Source organism: Sinohyriopsis cumingii, chromosome 16 (assembly GCF_028554795.1).
Source record: "Sinohyriopsis cumingii isolate HCF-2022 chromosome 16, ASM2855479v2, whole genome shotgun sequence".
Taxonomy (NCBI): domain Eukaryota; kingdom Metazoa; phylum Mollusca; class Bivalvia; order Unionida; family Unionidae; genus Sinohyriopsis; species Sinohyriopsis cumingii.
This window is the reverse complement of record NC_142976.1, coordinates 78,337,324-78,358,263: the sequence shown is the minus strand read 5'-3', so window position 1 is coordinate 78,358,263 and position 20,940 is coordinate 78,337,324. Positions and strand designations below refer to the sequence as shown.

Here is a 20,940-nt window from a genome sequence, read left to right as displayed (position 1 = left end):
GTACTCATCTCTCTTCAGACCAGTGTAAACAAATATGGTCCAATCAACACCCCATACAGTCATTACAAGCTGGGTGATTATCATTTGTACAGACCCAGAATTTAATCCTTCACAGTAATGTTGATACCTCTAATAATAAAAAATCAAAGTAATGGCATACATAGGTGAAATTAGTACAGCGCTGCACTATGCTTAGAGTGAATGGACACTATCAAGTAAGATAATGCAAGAGACAATTACAGAAATTGTCACATCTCTAGGAATAATTATCATTTATTTGATACGCCTTACAAGTTCTGAAATAAACTGTAAGTACTACTGGCCATCAGTACTGGACAGCCAATTTAGACAATAAACTCCCTGAAGTGCATAATGTACAATAACGAGAGATAATTTTAGCACACATAAAACAGAGTATAGTTTTCTGCTCCGAGAAATCTCAAAGATTGTTCAGAATGATGAATAGGCACAAGAAGGATGGTATCTGCAAAGCCTCTTGTGAGACACTATAGACCAGACATGAACAGAAGCAGTAACCAAGCAAATTATGGGATTTGGTACATGTCCCTCAAATCAAGAAAAGACAACTCTTGTCTGATCTCTTTCTCAGCAAGCAAGCAGACATTTTATTACTTTTTTTATTACTGAAACATGCCAAAATATCAAAAGATGTGGTTACCATTTTTTTAAAGCCTGGAAGGTTTGGATTTGCAAGGTTGTGGATGTTCTACAAATGTATTCTGATCAGGGTAACATATTTTAATTGTGTAATATATAATTTGGGTCACACTAGCTACTCACAGCTGCATCATCTTGCAAAGCACACTGGCTGACAATGAACTCTATCATCTGCTGTCCACCCTCCAACTCCATGTAACCATGGTGACCCATTGCAATAATCACTTGAGCAAAAACTTTCTTCACCTACATGGAAATAATGTTAATGTTTATAATAAAAATAATAATGTTAATGCTAATAACTACAGTAATAACACCTCTAACAAGAATATATTAACAAATGGTAATCAAAATATGTACTTGTAGGTGGACTGAGTCACAGTGTGGCCTTCAATGTATGTGTGTGTGTGTGTGCACGCATTCATGTACGTATGTACAGATCGATTTTATTATATAAATGCTCTGTTGTGACCGACCACCTGCTTAATGTAACCACTGACTATGATGTCTTGGCAAAAGATGCATTTTGCCACTGTTATGAATGACCACATCACAAAAATGGGGATAAACTCTGCCAACCTTTAATTAGATCCTGTAAAAGTTATCGCTTATACCGTTCTCAATATGCCCCTCCCTGTCCCAAATAGTCTGGCTACCAATACCTGATATATTTTAGGTATGCTTATAGCATTAATATTTTCTATTGTAAACCAGACTTAAGTACATGTAGATTATTAAAGCACTTAGCCTGGTTCCCAGCCATATTGTTGTTACCACACAAATGTATGAGAAAGACTAAGTATCCCTGTGAGTGACCATATTGCGAGAACAGAGACAGACACCAATGACCTTTATGTAATAATTTGTAACAATGAGGCTTGAACAGCAAAGATTGTTCTGATTAAAAAACACATAAAAAAATACACACAAAAATGGAGTTTGCCTATATTGTTTTGTCTTTAGATTTAATCCATTTTCCCTGGGGGCAAATAAGGTTTTTGTCTATTAAACCAGCAAGTAAGAATCATTTGCAGGATTCGACTGATAGTGTTAAAGGCTTTGTGATGTATGTTGTTTTTTCCCCCCGATGTTACAGTGATTACATCCCAATCACCAAGCATCATCAAGTTGGCATGACCCGGTTAATACTTTGTGTGTAGAGTTCATTCCTGTACAGCATCTTTGAATTCAGCCATGGACTCTGAGTAAACAATTCTGTTTCTGGACGAGATGACTGTTTATTTTTATTTCATTAATTGTTAGATATGCAATGTACATGTAAAGATTTTTCATATTTCCCCAAAGCCTTGTCAAAACCATCTTTACAGTCGATATTACAACTGAGCCCTAATAAGGTTAACATCTAGTACCTTAATAATGGAAATACCTCAGACAAATTTTAACGCTGGAGAAAATAATCGTTGTAACTGAAAGAAGTGAAAAAGAGCAGACCACTCAAAAAAGGAGTAAATCAGAAACTATTTTATATGCTTATACATGTACATGTGCTCTTCAAATGTAAGTAAATCTTTGTTGCTACATAATTTTGTTTTCAGATCAATGCATGCAATATTTTAGCAAGAACTATTAAAAAAGAATAGAATATATGTACAGTGATTGTGGTTATTTTTCTTTAAATTGTTCTGAAACTGGATCTTGGAAACTGGTCTTTTTGTGCAAACCTGTCATGAGAGACCACCTGTCTTGAGAAACCAATTTTTGTTGGAAGAAGGGACAGTCTCTCGTAACAGGTTTTACCATGAATACCACAACTATTAGTGTGTGCTTATGGGTTTATGTGTCTAGGGTGAATTTGTATATGAATATGAGCACAGCCAAATAAATTACTTCTGTGTGTGAACATGGCCAAATAAATTACTTCTGTGTATGAGCATAGCCAAATAAATTACTTCTGTATATGAGCATAACCAAATAAATTACTTGTGTATGAGCATAACCAAATAAATTACTTCTGTGTATGAGCATAACCAAATAAATTACTTCTGTGTATGAGCATAGCCAAATAAATTACTTCTGATACTTATTGATCTTCAATACTTTCAAGATTTGCCTGACACTAAATAAAATCTTAGCTACATGTCATTTTCATTTTAGTGAAATAATTTTTTTTAAACCATCCATTATAAAACCTCCATTCTAAATAATGCAAATTTATTTCTTTTATGAGTTGGGAAAAATAAAATTTTCATAAGTACTTCAATTTAAGAAATGTGAAAGTAGTTTTATTGTTTTCATAAAAGAGCCATATTGTTTTTTCTTCTTTTAATTCACGGTATAAAGCAACCATGAAATCCATGAAAATTGGAAGGCCATAAAAACTGGTAGGCCACGGAAAATGGCAAACCATAAAAAATAATAAATTCATATTTTGTCTTTTCTATGTATATAAATACTGATACTAAAGACTATTTGTATGTCACCTTATTATTGGTCTCACTAGTCATCATCTTCAGCCCTGACACAACCACCTCCTTCTTGTCATCCATCTCTTTAGCTGCAAGAAGAGAATCAGACAGAATACAGTAAGTTGATGGCTATGAAGACAGCATAGAAAACTATCTGCCACCCATAAGTGATATGACATCGAGGTGTTCTATTGCTGTATGTCACATAGGCAGAGGGCAGGTGTATTATATATGTGGCTGTCCACAGCAATGAGAACCAAATAATTTGGTTTGTTCCCATGTAACAATAAATGTTTTATTGCCTAATTTAGTTAAAAAGATGTCATCTGCTTAAACAAATTAATTTCACCAGAGTGCTTGCTTCATTCTTACAAACAGTTATAAATTTCAGCCACATGTATGATATCACATGTAGCAGTAATTCAAATTCAATTCTCTCTCACCTGTGACTACTGCTGTCACTACGTTTCAAGGAAAATAAACAAAATATTGACAGGAATAGGAAATAAATAGTTCACTACTAATAAAACAGCAATTAAGTAATAAAATAGTTTATCACTGATAACAATAATAAAGTAACACTTTGTGCTATCAACACAAAATTTAGATAAACAACTACCCATCATGGATGGATTTAACATAACCTATTTTATCATTTTATACTATGAAAACCTTTACTTATCTATTGAGACAGACACTTGCTCATAACAGACAGAATAAGTCAATTTCTTGGATGTCCACTCAATGTAGTACAATTGAACTTAAAAATCAAACTGGGTGATGGATATGCTAGATAAACTATTTATGACAAGCTGAGATGTTACAACTAGATGAAACTATTTATCATAGTAAAAATTCAGAGAACATTATTCTCCATAGATTTAAGAAAAACGGACACCAGCAAAATGGTTGATCCCCCTGAATAACTGTAGCTATTACAAAGCTCAAACCAAATTTATGTGTACAACTTCTACATTCAGCAATCAATGGACTGAATGGTCAACATGAAGGCTCAGGCCAGATTAATGAGTATAATACTCACATTCTGCAGTCATTGAGAAAAAAATGAAAGCTAAAAGCATATTTGATGTGCTTCATACTCACAGGCAGCATTGATCAGGTGCTTGAAAATGATAAGGACTCCAATTCGTATCTTCTCATTAGAACTCTCCAGCTTCTGTAGCAGGGCACCAGTCAACTTCCCTGAGAATGACTTCGCTATAATACAAAATGAAAGTGACACAAAAAAGTAAGAAACGTGAGAAGCTGTTTGAACAGTTTTCAATTATTAGTAATTGGGGCCATTACTTTTAATCTGAGAGATCACTGTAATTGGTATAAATTCAAATGTCTTGTGACAAAATGCTATTAAATCCAATAACAGTGTTGTGCGTTTTTAGGGATTAAGTTATAATAAATATTTTATATTTTCAGCAACAGTAGCCATTTCTGTGGTACACTGGCATCATAGGTATTGCCTTCAGATACTGATGTTGAAATCCTTTCTGTCAGATATGGTCAAATTCAGTCATGCAGTTTTTATGAAGTTGTTGTCTAAATGATTTTTAATTCTTATATTTAGCAATTACAGACATAACTAATGGTAGATTTACAAATCTGAACAATCATGATACCAGGATCCTATCTTTCAAATTGGTTACATTTTGCTCCATATCTTTTGAGAACAAAACCTTTTCTTCATTTTCAGGAACAGTGGTCATAACTGATGACGGATAAATGTCATTTTCAAAATAAATTCAACAGGCACTCAAGCAAGAATGATCTTAGCAGAATTTGATTCAAACTGGTCCAATGGATCCTTACAAAAAAATCTTTATAGCAGACACACAACAAATGATGCAGGCCAGAGACAAGTCTATGTCATATGCTCATGGGACCATCTCCTATTGAGTAACTGGTAACTATTAAACATAAATGGCCACTGAGCAATGCTTCTTATAAAATGTAGAAAGATCTATTTTGTTATCAGCACCCCTTGTACAGTAAAACTCATTTACCGCTAACCTCTTGGAGACCGAAAAATTACCAAAATACATCCATAATTCAATGCATATTAATTATAAAGTATGTTATGCTTTGCTGGGTATACAAATTCTCCTTGTGCTAATCCTGTAACTTTATTGTATCATTTTTGTAACAACTGTGTTTTACTATTAATTATTCTGAACTAATGTGTCCAATAAAAGCAAGTCAAATACAACATTCTTACTTCAGTTTCCAAGAGTGTAAAAAATTAAATATATCCTACCACAATCAACCTAAAATAAATTCCATCTTATTTTCATCAGACCTAAACTTCAGTATGCATTGAGGTGGGGTCTTTATCATATTGACAGAAACACTTGAAAGGGTTAAACTACAAGCTGCTCTATTAGGAAAGATGCTACCAGGATCTTATCTAATAGAGTGATCTCCCCCTTATGACCAAAACATCAGGAGAGTACAAAAAAGGGGTAAGGTTGGAGTAAAAAAAAATGTTATAGCTCATTATTTACACAAGACTTAAGTATCCATCCATCTTTCTCCTTTCTATGCCAATTATATGAATAAGCATTAGTATTTCAAATGTTTGAGTTTAATCTGTTCTTCATCTGTGTATGAATAATGTTCTATGCCAAAAGCTGCCATTCACAGTCTACCAGCTGCCAAATGGAACTGATGAGACAAAACCTACAAAAGGAACATCTAGGTATGTGAGACACTGTACAAACAAAATTGTGTCTAAATACTGTAATGTATATTTCATTTATATGTGTGCTTGACCTTTGTCAATAATTGAGGATAGGCATTTGGGGGCCTACCTCACTAATATCATTTTTTAAATAATGTATACTTGGATTTTAGCTCAGGATCTTGGTTTTTCCCTTAAAAATTCTATTGTCCTCTTGATTTTTGTCATGATGTTTACTTGAATTTAAGTTCAAGGCCTGAACTTATTTACCAGTTTGGTATATTCTGGAAGTGAACTTGTTTACGAATTTGATGGAAAAATGACACATAACATGGGGATTTTGTTATGTAATACGCCATGAGAAAGTCTGTAAAATAGGAATCTGGGTGGGCTATTATTCATTCCTATTTTAATATCAGTATGTGGAATCACTTTTAGTTGTGTTCAGATATCATTTGAGAGGAATTATTTAAATTATTCATTGGAATTACAAAGTACTCATAAAGGTTTGAACTAAAACACTGCTTTGGGATTACTGAGAAATCATTCAAAGACATTCTGGATTATATCACTGTGATACATCAAGAGTACTGGTATATCAGCACATTGAAGATACTTGGAATTCATTCAGAACATTCTATACTTTTGGACTTGTGATAGAACATTTAGGATTATATGGATTTAATTCACAATACTGTAAGTTCCCTTTATATTATCACATTGTATTCAAGGAAACTAAATTGTTTCTTTACAAAACTTGTTAGTTTGGTTTCTTTCTGTTACTTAGTTTAAGACCACTGAGTCACAGCAATATATTTAATTAAAAACTGATTGAAGAGGTCAATAATTCCATCACAATTTCTGAACCTGACAAGACCTAACATTTAACAGACATATATACATGTGATAGGCAGTTCACTACCAAATGGTATTGAATAATATGTATGGGTTGCGAAGCTAAGGTATTTGAAATAAGTGTGAATGGATGGAGAGATTGCCAAACAGATGGAAACAATGATTAATGTGGGGTTCCTGTGTCTTAATGTGGGACCCTAATAAGCAATACAGACCCTAATCTGCTGGAGCATTACATAACTGAAAATCCGGGTCTACATCTGTACAACTCCATGCATTCTGTTTGTAAATTTAACTTCAATTAGAGATGCATTTATAGTTGAAAATTACCTAGAATAGCAAAGCACCTCAGGACTTCATTATGATTCTTAACATTCAGTGGATTGTTAAAATCAGGTGGCGTGAATATCTGAAATACGAAATACAAGAACAATTACCTGCAATATAAAAGAATAACAAAGCTTAAATTTTTCTGGACCCAAACTCCACCTCAAAACATCAATATCTAATATTTTAAACAAGACTTAATATTCATAAATCCAACTTCAAAACCATATGCCTGATGTGTATGTACCTTTAGTTTCAAACCCTCCCCAATCTCTACTTATCTACAACATGGAAATTCCATTTTCAACTTTGAACCTCATTGCTCCAATGCTCATTCTGATGTTCAGTAACATGCAAGGCTAACTGGCTGCCCACCAAATGCATATCTGTGAAATTTCAGCTTTAGGAAAAATCTAGAAAAAATAATTGGACCATTTCAAAATCTCACTCATTTGAGTTCAATTTCTCAAAGAATTAGACCTTTCCTATTCTAAAATGATTTTTTCCTGATTATATTTTAAACTAAAAGAACCTGTCAGCAAATATTTTCATATTAAATTGGATGTCTGAGTATACTTTTGGATGGAAGGTAACAATGATCATTTTAGTCAAGACTGTTTGCATTTTCCACACAATCAGCAAATTACTAACATATGGCAAAAGTGGGCCTTAAAGGTACTGTGCATTTTGAAACAATTCACACTGATGACCTCAACAACATAAAATAGATTTCATAGAATTTACGTAAACTTAAAGAATATTTTGTAGAATTACAAAGTATGGTATTCTAAAAGAATTCACGATTTACAAATGTCAGTAATTTTCTCCAGATTTACAAATTTTGTCCACCACCAAAGTCCCTTGTGCCAATATCTGAACAATCGAATTCTGTATATCTGATTAGTTGGAAGAATATGTTACACAACTATCACAAAATTAATATAAATTAATTTTTAAGGAAAGAAAACAACTTCAATTTGTACCAGTAATTACCATTATTTCTTGTGTATAACAGTAACACACAAAGAAAAAGTGAAAAAAAAAAACACAGGCCCAGATCTGCCATTACATAATCTACCAAAACATCATTCAGGCTCTAGTCTATTCATCATAAGTTGTTTTTGTTGTTTTGGAGTTTAATGTCATTTTCCAACACAAAATAGGCTATATGTAGCAGCCAATGTAACTGGTAGAGGAAGAACCAGGGAAAACCCCAGTAAGAAACACTGAAAAATGGGATGCTACTGGCAGCTTTCTTACATACCCACATGGACTAAGCCTGAGATCTAAGAGGTAAGATAGCAGAGACTGGTAAATGCAAATGCTTTAGACAACTTGTCCACCCAGGGTCTCATTAATCATAAGTTAAAAAAATATAAGCCATATATACTTGATTATAAGGCAGATCCAAATGCAAACTGCTTCAACCCTGCTTCCCATCACATAATGTGCTTGCAGATTTAGGTAAATACAGTTTGTTAGTGATAATCCGTATAACAAACAACATAGACCCTGATCTGCTGACACATTATGTAACTGCAGATCAGGATCTGTGCTGTTTGCAAGCTAGTATATACAGTTGATCCCTTAGTCTATGTGCATGTTGGTGCACAATATTCAAACAAAAATGGACCACCAAAATCATGTATATCCCTAAGTAGCACCAATCAGTAAATTCTAATCATACAAGGTGTGTGCACCTGGTATTATCTAAAACTGACTGAAAGATATAAAATGTTGGACACAACTAACTGTATGATCCCCACATTCAATGAATTATGGACACAGCTAATTGTGTATGATCCCCACATTCAATGAATTATGGACACAGCTAATTGTGTATGATCCCCATTTTCAATGAATTATGGATGTGGAGGTATTCATGGGGTAAATACCAATTTGTAAGTTTTATATTTAACCAAAATAATAAAGGTTCCATTGCATTTGACTGAGACAGTAAATGCTGTATCACATTTGACTGATCAACCTCACATACTATGCAAATTTCAGCCAACAAGTTGGCCTAATGCAGCATAGCAAATACCAACAATGGTTGAAGATAATACAGCACATGCTGACAATGGTTGAAGACAATACAGCACATACCATTTTGGTTGTATGTCATAAGGTTATTAACATCCGAGTCCAATGCAAAAATTGCTAACAGGTCCTTGCCCCAAAACTAATTACCTGCATTAATATACATGAAGCAAAATTTTTACCTGTGGAAACAAGGATCCTAAGAGTCCCTCCAGGTGAGGTTCCAAGATTGTGCTGCCCTCTGTACATGCAGCATCCAATACATTGCACAAGCCCTACACAATCAAAAAGTGACACATTAACAATAAAATACAATGAAAATGTATAGAACAAAGTTAAATCATATAACTGACAATTATGAATCTAACTTTATGGCAAATATTGCCTTTGGACTAAAAGAAAATTGAACACTCTTGGCTTGTTTGCACATTATATGCATATTGAGAATAATTTTAACAAAGAGACCACAGTTTAACTGGTCAGTGTTTACATGTTGTAACATGCATACACACATCATTGCTTTCAACAGATTTTGTAAAACTATCAGAAAAATGTATATTAAATTTTGTACCTATCAGTAATCTACTAAACTTTTGTGTCACTAATATGCGAAAATGAAATATTCATTCAAATTTTATGATATTAAAATACAGCGTTTATCATGCTAAAACATGATTGCTGGGGTCCAGAGTGCCATTCTGCTAAGGAGTGTATCATAAAATATCCCAGAAAGTCTGTTAACTTTAGAAAATAAAGTATGCATATCCACTAACCGATACTGAGGGGAGGGTTTTAAAAACTAGTAGCTTCAGTGACACATTTACCAATTTAAATTGATGCATATTAAACAAAGTATGCTTAAAACAGTTATTTCATATTTAATATTTAGCTTGGAGGCAGAGAAACATGCATTTTATATATATATATATATATATATAAAGAATACAAATCATATGGCGAATAACAATCCTTTTAAGTGCACTGGATCCAGCAAGGGATTACGTATCAAGAATTTATTAATGATTTGGAAAATAGTGTTTTATAAATTAATATCATCGTGTATTTGTAAAATATTGAGTATTTGGATTCAAGTGGAAGCTAGCTGGGAAATTCTAGAATTATGCTTCTTTGTGTGTAGTTTTGATGGAATTACTAATATGAATACAATGTTAATGGTTTGTGAGTATACATACTCTATTTACAATTTTAAGTTGCACATTTTCTGATATATGTACTGTGTATGTATATCTATATATATATATATATATATATATATATATATATATATATATATATATATATGCAATAAACTGACAACAAACAGTGCAAAACTAGTATCTAACTAGCCTGAGCACTTTCAATTCTTTAATGAGTATTTTACAAAGGCAAGTACAAAACATAGACAAGACAAACAAATAAAACAGAAAAATGGTTATTTTTGCAAAATGGTTATGTTATAACTGTTTTTCTGTTTTATTCGTTTACTTAATTTCTTGCAAATACACAATCACATTAATTTATAAAACACTATTTTCCAAATCAGTAATAAATGTTAAATATGTCCTAAGGGGATGATTTTTATGCTCCATAAAATGAATAAATCGGACCTTGATAGTTTCTAAAATGAAATTTGTATTTAGACTTAAAAATAGTTATAATGAAATTCATATACAAGGGTCATAATGTACTTGAAACAAACAATTCTGCAGGTTAAAACTGCCTCAACCGAATCTTGGTGTAAAGCATTCAGCCTGTGTAAAAAAGTGGTATAAAAAACATTTTAGTCATTCTCTAAAAAACAGAAAAAGATTTAACTGAAACTTGTGTTGATAACTATGATGTTGCACTACTGCTAAAAAACAGGGAACAGAATGTATGACTATAATAGCAAATCCATCCACCGCAAACACTTAAACTTACTTGTGTGATATGTAGTGGGTGTGTATGTCTCTTGTATAAATTCATTATCCCTTGAAGCATTTTGGGTAAATGTTCTTCCAGCTTGTCCCGTGCCATAAGATGAGTCATGTGACCAATGGCTTCCACTATTGCAAGTCTTAGCTGAAATGCAATGAAATGAGATCTGTACATGCATACCAGGAATCATTGGGGTTGAGGTGGGGATAAAATGTACCTGACTGGAAACAGAGAAACTTTTACATTCTTGGTTTATTTGCATCATGATAATTTGGATATCTGGTGTGGTGTTTTATGACACAGCAACACAAGTAGTCTAGTTTGTGTTGAGACAATTCGTGTAAAGTGCCTTGTCCTTAATACACTCAATACTTGCTGATCCTGATTAATCTGATGGTAGGATTCAACTCCCACCCTTTCTGGCATGCTATGCACTGAGTTACCCTGGCTCCTAAAACCTGGAATAAGTTCCAGCCTTGTAACTGAGCTATTTGTAGGCTCAAAATAACCTTAACTTATACTTGTAACACACATGCAAATGAAAAGTGCTTTTTGAATGGTTGAACGTTAAAATATGCCTACCATATATACTTGCTTGCAAGTAGAATCCAACTGCAAACTGCACAGAACCAGATCTGCCACTGCATAATGCACTGGCAGATCCAAAGCAACATATACCCTGATTTGCTGGTGCATTATGCAATGGTACATCAGGGTCCATACAGTATGCAGTTGGGCTTGGCTTATAAGTGAATGTATGGTTAGTAAAATCTACAACATACCATCAATCTACAATAGACTTTTACTGTGATGTAGTGCCACAAAGAATTAGATTTTCTGCTATATTTCTACAAAAAAATTTCCAAGGTTCAATAAATGGAGATACTGGTTATACTGACACAATGCCAGTCAAACTTAATTCGAGAATATCCATTTAACTGGATATGCTGACACACTGCCATCAAACTTAATTTGAGAACATCCATTTTATTGGTAGGCGGCTGACACACTGCAAGTCAAACTTAATTTGACAATATCTGTTTTACTGTTTATGCTGATACATTACCAGTCAAACTTAATCTGAGACATTTAAAACAAGGTCATACATCTTACAACTAGGGTGCTTGGCTGCAATGGTGTTTCTCTAGAACAGCATTTTACTCCCATCCCCTGACTCAATAGTTTTTCATGTGCAGATGTGCCACTAAACACGAATCGATCAATCAGCCAATCTTACACTTTTATACGTGACACAGTACTTTGTTTATCAAAATGTTCTCTCATTATTACAATCTGCATGGCAAAACTTCAGTCATAAAGAACAGAATACAGCCTATGCTACAATTTTCAAAGATAGTACAAATTATCTATCTACATGTTTTATTTCTCCTCTTGGTCAATGAAAGTTGAAAACATGAAAGAAATTTAAGACATTGCTCCATTTTCTTTTTTACTGTTAATGATCACATCCCTAGATTTTATAAATTCTCTGAGCTGGCTTAACATGGTAAAATTTAAGAGAATAGATTATACAGATATAAATGTGTACATGCTGTAAATAAATTTACTGGAAAGAAGTTTAGAATTTATAACAGAATATAATTCATACTTAACAAATTTGCATCATACAATCCAGCCTTGAGACTGTAAAAACCCTCCCATGCTCAAGCTAGACTCAACCCAAGATCCTGATGCCTGACTGGTTGTTTAAAAAATTCTTATGCCTGATTGGCCAATGTCATATCAATGACCAATCAGATGCCAGACTTTTGTGTCGAGTCTGAATTTGAGTGTGATAATATTTTTATATGTACTAGGGTATTGGTATCGGTGAAAAACAAGTTACTACACATCTCTATTACCATAAATAACCTCTTCCAACATGCTATTTATTTTGGTGAAGTTTAAAAGATGTTCTTTTCTGTAACTGTTAAATAGGCACAATTATATATTTTAAAAAATCAGACATAAATGCAGTGAAAGAACCCCAAAATTAAAATCATTAGGAACTTCTCAGATAATGGAACCCCAAAATTTTAGTAGCAACCAAAAATATTGTGAACTCCCCTACCACCACCTCCAACCTTATCCAGTGAACTAAAGCAGCACATTTCTAACCTTTTCCTCTTTGGACTGCAACCAGACATTAAACAGTATATCATAGGCTGCAAGTATTTCTGATGAGAATATTTCCTTCTTAACTGTGGGATCTGGGGCCTTGTCGATGTTGGCAATGTAGTCTATTACTGCTTCACAAAACTTGGATAATGCTGGAATAAATATACGGATTATGGCACTTACCATATATACTCACTCATAGGTCAAGTCCAACTGCAAACTGCACAGACCCAGATCTTCCATTACATAATGTGCCTACAGATCTGGATCTGTGCAGTTTGTAATCAGTAGAACAAACAACATATACCCTTGCCTGCTGGAACATTATGTTATGGCACATCAACATCTTTGTTGTTTGCAGCTTGACTTGACTTATAAGCAAGTATATACATTTAATAATTAACAATTCTGAAGTACTGTTTCAGTGCTTAAATCAAAACCATAATGACACTGAGCACTTTATTTATTTGACACTGATACAACAGTGACCCTAATATAGTGACAACCCTCAGTATTCAGCACCCCCTCATATAAGGTGCCAAGAACAAAATTCAGTTCGATAACTACTATTTCATCTCTTTCAATACATTAAGTTCCTGGCCGATGAGTGTCAACTAGAGTTATTAGTGATAGGTGAACCACCTTCTTACTACAATTGGATCAGCAGGGTCCTGAACAAGCACACTTTGAAGAAATAAAACAGGTTTATTCAACAATAATGACCCACAACTCTACAGGATCTTATCTTATCTCCTATGCAGGAATTTAATATTTTAAAGACTCAGATGAAAATCCCCTGAAATCCATTGATTCCTGGTAATATTAGAGTGTAAAAATGTGAAAAATCGTCCATCACTCAACCAATTAACAACTATGTAGTATTAAAATTATCTCACAGGATGTGGACATATGAAAGTTTAACTCATCTGAGATCTCACAAATATAAAGCTGCACACCACAGTTGGTTGAAACCCATAAATTCTAGGTAAAGGTATGCTGTGGAAAACAAAGTGAAAGAGGATGGAGAATAAGGAGCCATAACTCCAAAAATCATGATGAAGAAATCTGTCAAAGTGCATACCAAGTTTAGTTCAAATGCAAAAGGGATTAATAAAATTATGCATCAAAAACAAAGTTGAGCAGGTCAAGCAATCAGGGGCCAGAACTCTTCTAAATGATGCCATGCTGGAAATCATGTTCATTTCAGGTTTAATCTATATGAAATGCATGTCAAACCTAAATGAATTCCAATAATTCTCGGCAAGTTATAATGGGAAACTTTAGTCAGGAGAACGGAAAATTTGAGGTCATAACTGCTCTAAACGATGACCTGGAATGCTGGAAATCAAAGCCTTACAGCATGTCATGAGTGCTAAATTTAGGTGAAATCCAACAAGCCAACTAAAGTGATGCTCCAGAAACAAAAGTCTGGAGGATGGGCAATCAGGGGGCCATAACTCTTCTAAATGATGCCATAGACTGCTGTTAAACAAACTCAATAAAGTTCTCATCAATACAAAGATGCATGATACAACTGGTTGAAATCCAACAATCCTTAGAAAAATTACACTGTAAAAACCAAGTTTAGAGGATAGAAAATCAGGAGCCATAACTACTACAAATAAAGTTGCCATCAGATGAAAATTAAACTCATTAAATCTTATCCAAATAGAACTCCATGCCAAAACTGGTTGAAATGCAACAACCTTATCTCGATAGAATTCCATGCCAAATTTGTTGAAGTCCAATAGCCTTATCTCAACATAACTCCATGCCAAATTTGTTGAAATCCAATAACCCTATCTCGACAGAACTCCATGCCAAATTTGCTGAAATCTAATAACCTTATCTTGATAGAACTATATGCCAAATTGGTTGAAATCTAGTAACCCTTGGTAAATGTATGCTGTGGAAATTAAAGTCAGATGAACAGACAATAAGGGGCATAACTCTTGTAGATAATGTTTTAGAACACGAAAACTGAACTGATTCAACATCTCATCAATACAATGCTGAAAGAAAAGACAAAATTCTGGGAAAGCAGGAAATTATGCAAGCAAATGTTAATCAATAACGGTAGTACAACATTTTCCCGTTATACCAAATAATCAAATATGTATTTTTCAAAGGAATATTTGATGGCTACTTAGGAAATTCAAGCACCAGCTATGAGCAGGCATTGAACCCAGAACTGCATGTTATATCACTCTGCTACCAAGAACTCTTCAAAGTCTTTTTTGTTTAGCAATTATATTTTGAAAAGTTCTGGCAGAATTGCTTATTTCACAGCCATTTATTTCAGTATATAACAAAGCATTGTGAATTGATACATGTAGTTAACTCATTAAAAACAAGATAGTCACCAATCTCACATTTGAGGACAAATTTTGAGTATCATCAGCAAATAGTATACAATCTTAAACTGAGGACAAATTCTGAGTATCATATGCAAGGTAGTATATCTCAATTTGAGGACAAATTTTGAGTGTCATAAGCAAGATAGTATACAATCTCATTTTGGGACAAAATTTGAGAATTTTGTTGAGCATAGGGCTAAGACATTCTGCCATAAAACTTTACTAAACAGTTAGAGTTAAATTTTAATTCAGACTCAAAAGTGTAAGTTACAATGTACAAATGCATGTTTTTGATTGGTCAGAATAATTTCAAGTAACATTAAGAGGTCTCACCTTGTCAACAAATGTCCTGAACACATAATCTGAAAGCAGACTCAAAATTAAAAATGGGGTCACAAATATTGTCCTTTATTATCAGGCATCCTTTATAAAGTTGTCTGTAAGACTGTACAGGCTAAATGGAGGATTTCAAAAATACAGGGCCTAATCGTATACCTGTGGAGAAGACCCATTTCATGTTTTCTTGTTTCGCCATTCCAAGCATTGGAAGCATGGTACCAAGTACTGCGGTCAAGTGTGGGACCATCTTATAAACTGTGTAAAATAAAGATAAAAATAAAGATATAATATGAATTCACCTCATCCTTGTGAGTGCCAATTTTCATTTTGTTGTGGTTTCTAAACCGACAAATTAAAAACCCGCCAAAAAATATACTTTTGTGAAGACAATAGCGCTCCATCAGAGACCTACTTTATTTATTCTCTTTTACAGACATGATTTTGGTCTTCCATAAAAAAAAGCCAAGAATTTTTTAAGGTTTTTTTTGTGATCCTCCCCCAACTGGGTCTTGAGGGTCAGTGCTGATAAAAAACTGCTCCTGGGGCAACTTATGATCATAATATAAAACAAAATAATCATCTGAAAAACTAATAAACTTACCAAAAATGTTCAACTTGAGTTGAATAATTTTACAATATTTATTGTCACATGAATTTGTTCTCCAATACTAATGATGCTGAAGTTATTTCATATGCATGTCAGTGTTCGCATCATAATTAAGTCACAATACTTTGTCAATTTTTGCAGCAAACATATTATACTTCTCTCTTTTCATAACAAATCTGTAAAATAAACACCCACGTACATCAACAATATATAAATAATCCCATACATTCACCTGTCTTTTTCTCCAATGGACACAACCTGTTGATATGCCAGTTGAGCTCTTTTTGTGGCTTTGGCAAAGATTTTTTTACCCTTCCTTTTTGTCACCACCGACTTTTTTTGGCTCAATGTGCAATCATTTCTTTTCCTTCTCAACGAGAACCTTTTTCCTTTCAAGCTGGTGCTTATATTGGCGACATGCAGTACGCATATTCTGACAGAGGGCTATACATGTATATGTTCTCTCATGCAAGAAATCTTTCTTCTTATAGTAATTAATTGCACTTTTTCCAGATACCCTCTGAGCTTCAATTTTTCTGTATGCAGCGTCTTTTGTAGGTGCTATACCAAACTCTTCCAACTGCAATTACCGTAATTCAGATCTTTCTTGCAGGGGTCACAAAATGCCAGTCCTCTAGCATTCAGTTTTCTTATAAACTGACCAGCTAAATTTCCGTCAACTTTTCACCCTAGCCATTCATATTTCATACATTTTTTAAACCTTTATCTAAACTTTTTGAGTCTTGATCTCTCTCAACAACTTGGGACACCATGTTTTGCAAGCATGCCTCTTCTTTCCCTTACCATAAGTTTCCATTACACAAAGATTCATTGGATGAATTTAAACTTTTCAGCAATGAGAATAGTCTTTACGAGGCTCTTGTGCTAACTAATATATGGAACAAATACTTTACAAGGGTCATTGCGGAATGGGACCAAACACTGTTTTTTAAAAAACGGATCAGAGATAATATAAAAAACAGACTATATAAAGAAAACTCAGATTCAAGTCAGAAGAAAAGCAGAATTCCACTTTAAAATGGAGAAAAAGTATGTCTGCTTTTAAGTTGAGCCCAACCGCAAACTGCACAGACCCAAATTGGCTGTCATACAATGCATCAGTATATCTGGGCCCATGCAGTTTGTTGGGAGCAATAAATAGAACAAGCAAGACAGACCCTGATCTGTCAGCACATTATACAATAACAGCTCAGGGTCCATGCAGTTGGAACCATCTTATATGAGTATATATAGTATGCATACATTTAAGTACAGTTCAAACAAAAAATTTAGCTTTTGCAATAACTAATTTTTCGCAGTAAAATATGTTTCTTCGAGAACACTCACCCAATCATAATACCTTAGGAGAACTACTACAACCTAAGGTATTATGACTGGGAAACGTATTTGAAGAAGAAACCAAATTTTCCTAGTAAAATATGTTCCTATGAATACTTACCCAAACATAACATCTTAGGAGTACTACTATCTACTTGACTAACATATTTAAGAAGAACTACAAAGCATAGCAGACCTGCCAACCCTAGCAAGACATTTTCAGCATGGCAGTCAAAAATTTTCAATAAAATTTTAACTGATTTTCAGTCAATTATAACAAAAATTTAATGTACTGTTATTGTCCACATCCAAATATGCATTAAAATGCTAAGGTAAAAATAAACTAAAAAAGTGTGACAAGTAAACAGACTTTTATTACTGCTAGTACAGTTTCATAAACTGCAGTCCCGATCCCAAAGACTTTTTGCTAGATCTCTCAGCTTGACATAATATTTTGATTTGTTGTGCTCTGGTTGTTTTTAAAAAAACCTGTTTCTTCAATTTCGAGTGGCAACAGCAATTCTCCCATCAAAAGATACTCAAATCAACACAAAACATTATCCAATAAATATAATGGATGCCTTTCCTGCTATTTCCCAAGAATATCAAAATTCCTTTTTATACTTCTGGCTGTTTAAATATTTTATGAGGTTTGTTTACCCTTTCATCTTTACACTGTTTTTGTTCCTTGGACACTATTTCTAGAAAATTCTAAACACCAGCTTGCTCATGCAGGCATTTTACATAAAAAATATGGGTTCTTTAAAGCATCTGAGGTACTAGTGTAAAAGTTAAAACTGTTTCCTCAATAACTCCACTAAACCCAATGTGAAACCCAGATCAGGATCAAACAGAGACACACCATTTTTGCAATTTTTTCTATTATTCCATAAGTCCATAATTAACATGTCATTTCAGTATGACCACTGTTAAAGTTGGATGGGTTTCATTTCATGACCAACTTTGCTAAAACCAATGTGAAATTTCTGTAAGACATACAGTCAGATCATAAGGATTGATAGGTCTGAGATAAATAAAATAAAAGAAATACATCCACTGAACAAATAATCAAGCTGTAATTTGATTGAAACATAAATAATTTATTCTTTCAAACTAATGAAAAAATGCAATGCCATCTGAACTAAAGTTCAAAAGCTGCTAATAGACATTCCTGTGAAGAGACCTAAACAATAAATTTCACCACTTTATTACTGCATTCAAGGAGTCCTTTATTTCTAATCTCTGAGTTTAATTTAAGTATGCTTCAAGGAAGAAATTACTCTCAGCCACAGAAGTGCAAGCCTCCTTATAAAATTTACAAATAAAAACTTCTGCATAACATAAATGTCTGCCACAATTTAATATCAACTACAAACATTCTAGCAATGTTGACTGATGACTGACATTCATCTATAGACCCTTCATAGTATATGATTTCAAGAGCAAATAACTCTCACAGCACTTCATGCAATGGCTTTGTTTATAACTTATTATACACAAATATTTCAAATATAAAATAATACACAATATGTAATGAGGCATTGTGTAAACAATTTTTTATCTTAAATAAGGAGTCTGGGATCATACCATTTGCAGCAGCTAGGTTTCCTATGGTCTGCACAACAAAGAAATGAGGCATGACGCCAGGCTGGAACTTCTGAAGCATTTCATCCATCACCTCATTACAGAACCGGGTGCCAAGGGCAACCAGAACCCCACTGGCTGCTGTCTGCCATTCTGGAACAACTTCCTTTTGAAATAATAATAATAATAACAATAATACTTATAAACATGTTTTTTTATTTACTGAGGTAATTAATAAAACTAATCTTACCCTTGAGATGCTCTACTATATACAAAAGTATCCAAATGCATTCTCTCTCTTTTCTCCCTCTCTCTCTCTCTCTCTGACTGAAAACATAATCTGTATTTTTGTTCTGTTGTTACAAAATATACCATTTTTTAAAAAGATTTTGTAAAATTTCATTAGTTTCTGAAAGAAAACTCTTTAAGCCAAACTAAAATGAATATAAAAAGAAAGCTTTCAATTAAGTTAATAAAATGTTAATCAAAACTACATTCCACCAGGCAAGCTTGAATGGAATGCATTACTTTACATGTAATTCAGCCAGTATTCAATTCAAAATACATTACAAAAAGTGCTATTCATGAATCAGACTTTTTAAATACAAATAAATGATATTATTATATAGGTTACAGAATTTTTAATTCGTATTTTATTGAGATTCAAAACCCAGGTCTACAGGTTACAGCATCCTTTTTGATACCACAACATGTTGGTAGCTTTTGTTTTTTGATGTTTATTAAATTGTGAGAATCTTTTATCAACCACCGCATTGTTTGCTGCTTGGATGTGTATGCAGTTAAAGAAGAAACACATGTTGGCTATTGTTTGAGCAACAATTGGATACAGAATTAGTTGAAGACAATCACAAAGACGACTTACTGGCTTTACTCATGGACCAGTAATAAGTAACATTTTCGATAATGTTTATTTTGGCATAACACTTCAAGAACCTGGTGATATTGTTAAATTTCAGAAGCCAAGCCACGATTGTATTATATTCGAATTCATAAGCAAATTCTTCCACAAAATGATAAATAAACGTTTTACACACTATTTCTCTTACTTTAAAAAAGTATTTTTTCCGGGTAGGAGAAAAATACATATACATGTATTTAAAATTTCAGGAACCACACCACAATCGTATTATATATCATATTGTATTCAAATTCATACACGATCTCTTCCCCAAAATGAAAATCAATTTTTTTGTGCAAAGTGCAGAGAACGAATTGCGTTTGTGAACTTGCTTTTCCATAACGGTAAAATATTTTTATAAAAAAAATAGGAAATTAATAACGAGTTCATAAGCCAACCCCATGCACATGTAAAACCCGAGAACTAAGTGTAGTAGGCCTGCAAACGTCACGAGTTACTTTTATATCTTTTTTTAAAACCTGAACGCATGTACAATTTCATACCCTTTCAATTTCTAGCTAAAAAAGCGGACATTATTTACTGGTCAACTGATTGCGTCTAATAACACCACCAAGCCCAGCAAACATGCTGGCGGCTTTTTTTTTTACTGGATCAGTAATAAGTAACATTTCCGATGTTTATTTTTGGCATAACACTTTAAGAACCTGGTGTTACTGTTAAATTTCAGAAGCTACGCCACAATCATATTATATTAAAATTTATACGCAAACTCTTCCCCCAAA

At 33.5% G+C, this 20,940-nt stretch overlaps 1 protein-coding gene across 7 annotated transcripts in view; it reads right to left on the bottom strand.

Moving 5' to 3' along the window:
- The window catches only part of LOC149780857 (maestro heat-like repeat-containing protein family member 1), a 172,993-nt gene that overhangs the window by 138,992 nt on the left and 13,061 nt on the right, over positions 1-20,940 (bottom strand). For all 7 annotated transcript variants that reach the window (XM_089937944.1, XM_089937947.1, XM_089937945.1 and 4 more), the window contains exons 4-12: positions 19,282-19,444; positions 15,906-16,004; positions 13,054-13,205; positions 10,939-11,079; positions 9,201-9,293; positions 6,982-7,060; positions 4,209-4,322; positions 3,120-3,193; positions 802-924 (exon numbers count right to left, since the gene is read on the bottom strand). In XM_089937944.1, coding sequence (XP_089794070.1) covers positions 802-924; positions 3,120-3,193; positions 4,209-4,322; positions 6,982-7,060; positions 9,201-9,293; positions 10,939-11,079; positions 13,054-13,205; positions 15,906-16,004; positions 19,282-19,444 — 1,038 coding nt within the window. The remainder of the gene's footprint in view (positions 1-801; positions 925-3,119; positions 3,194-4,208; positions 4,323-6,981; positions 7,061-9,200; positions 9,294-10,938; positions 11,080-13,053; positions 13,206-15,905; positions 16,005-19,281; positions 19,445-20,940) is intronic.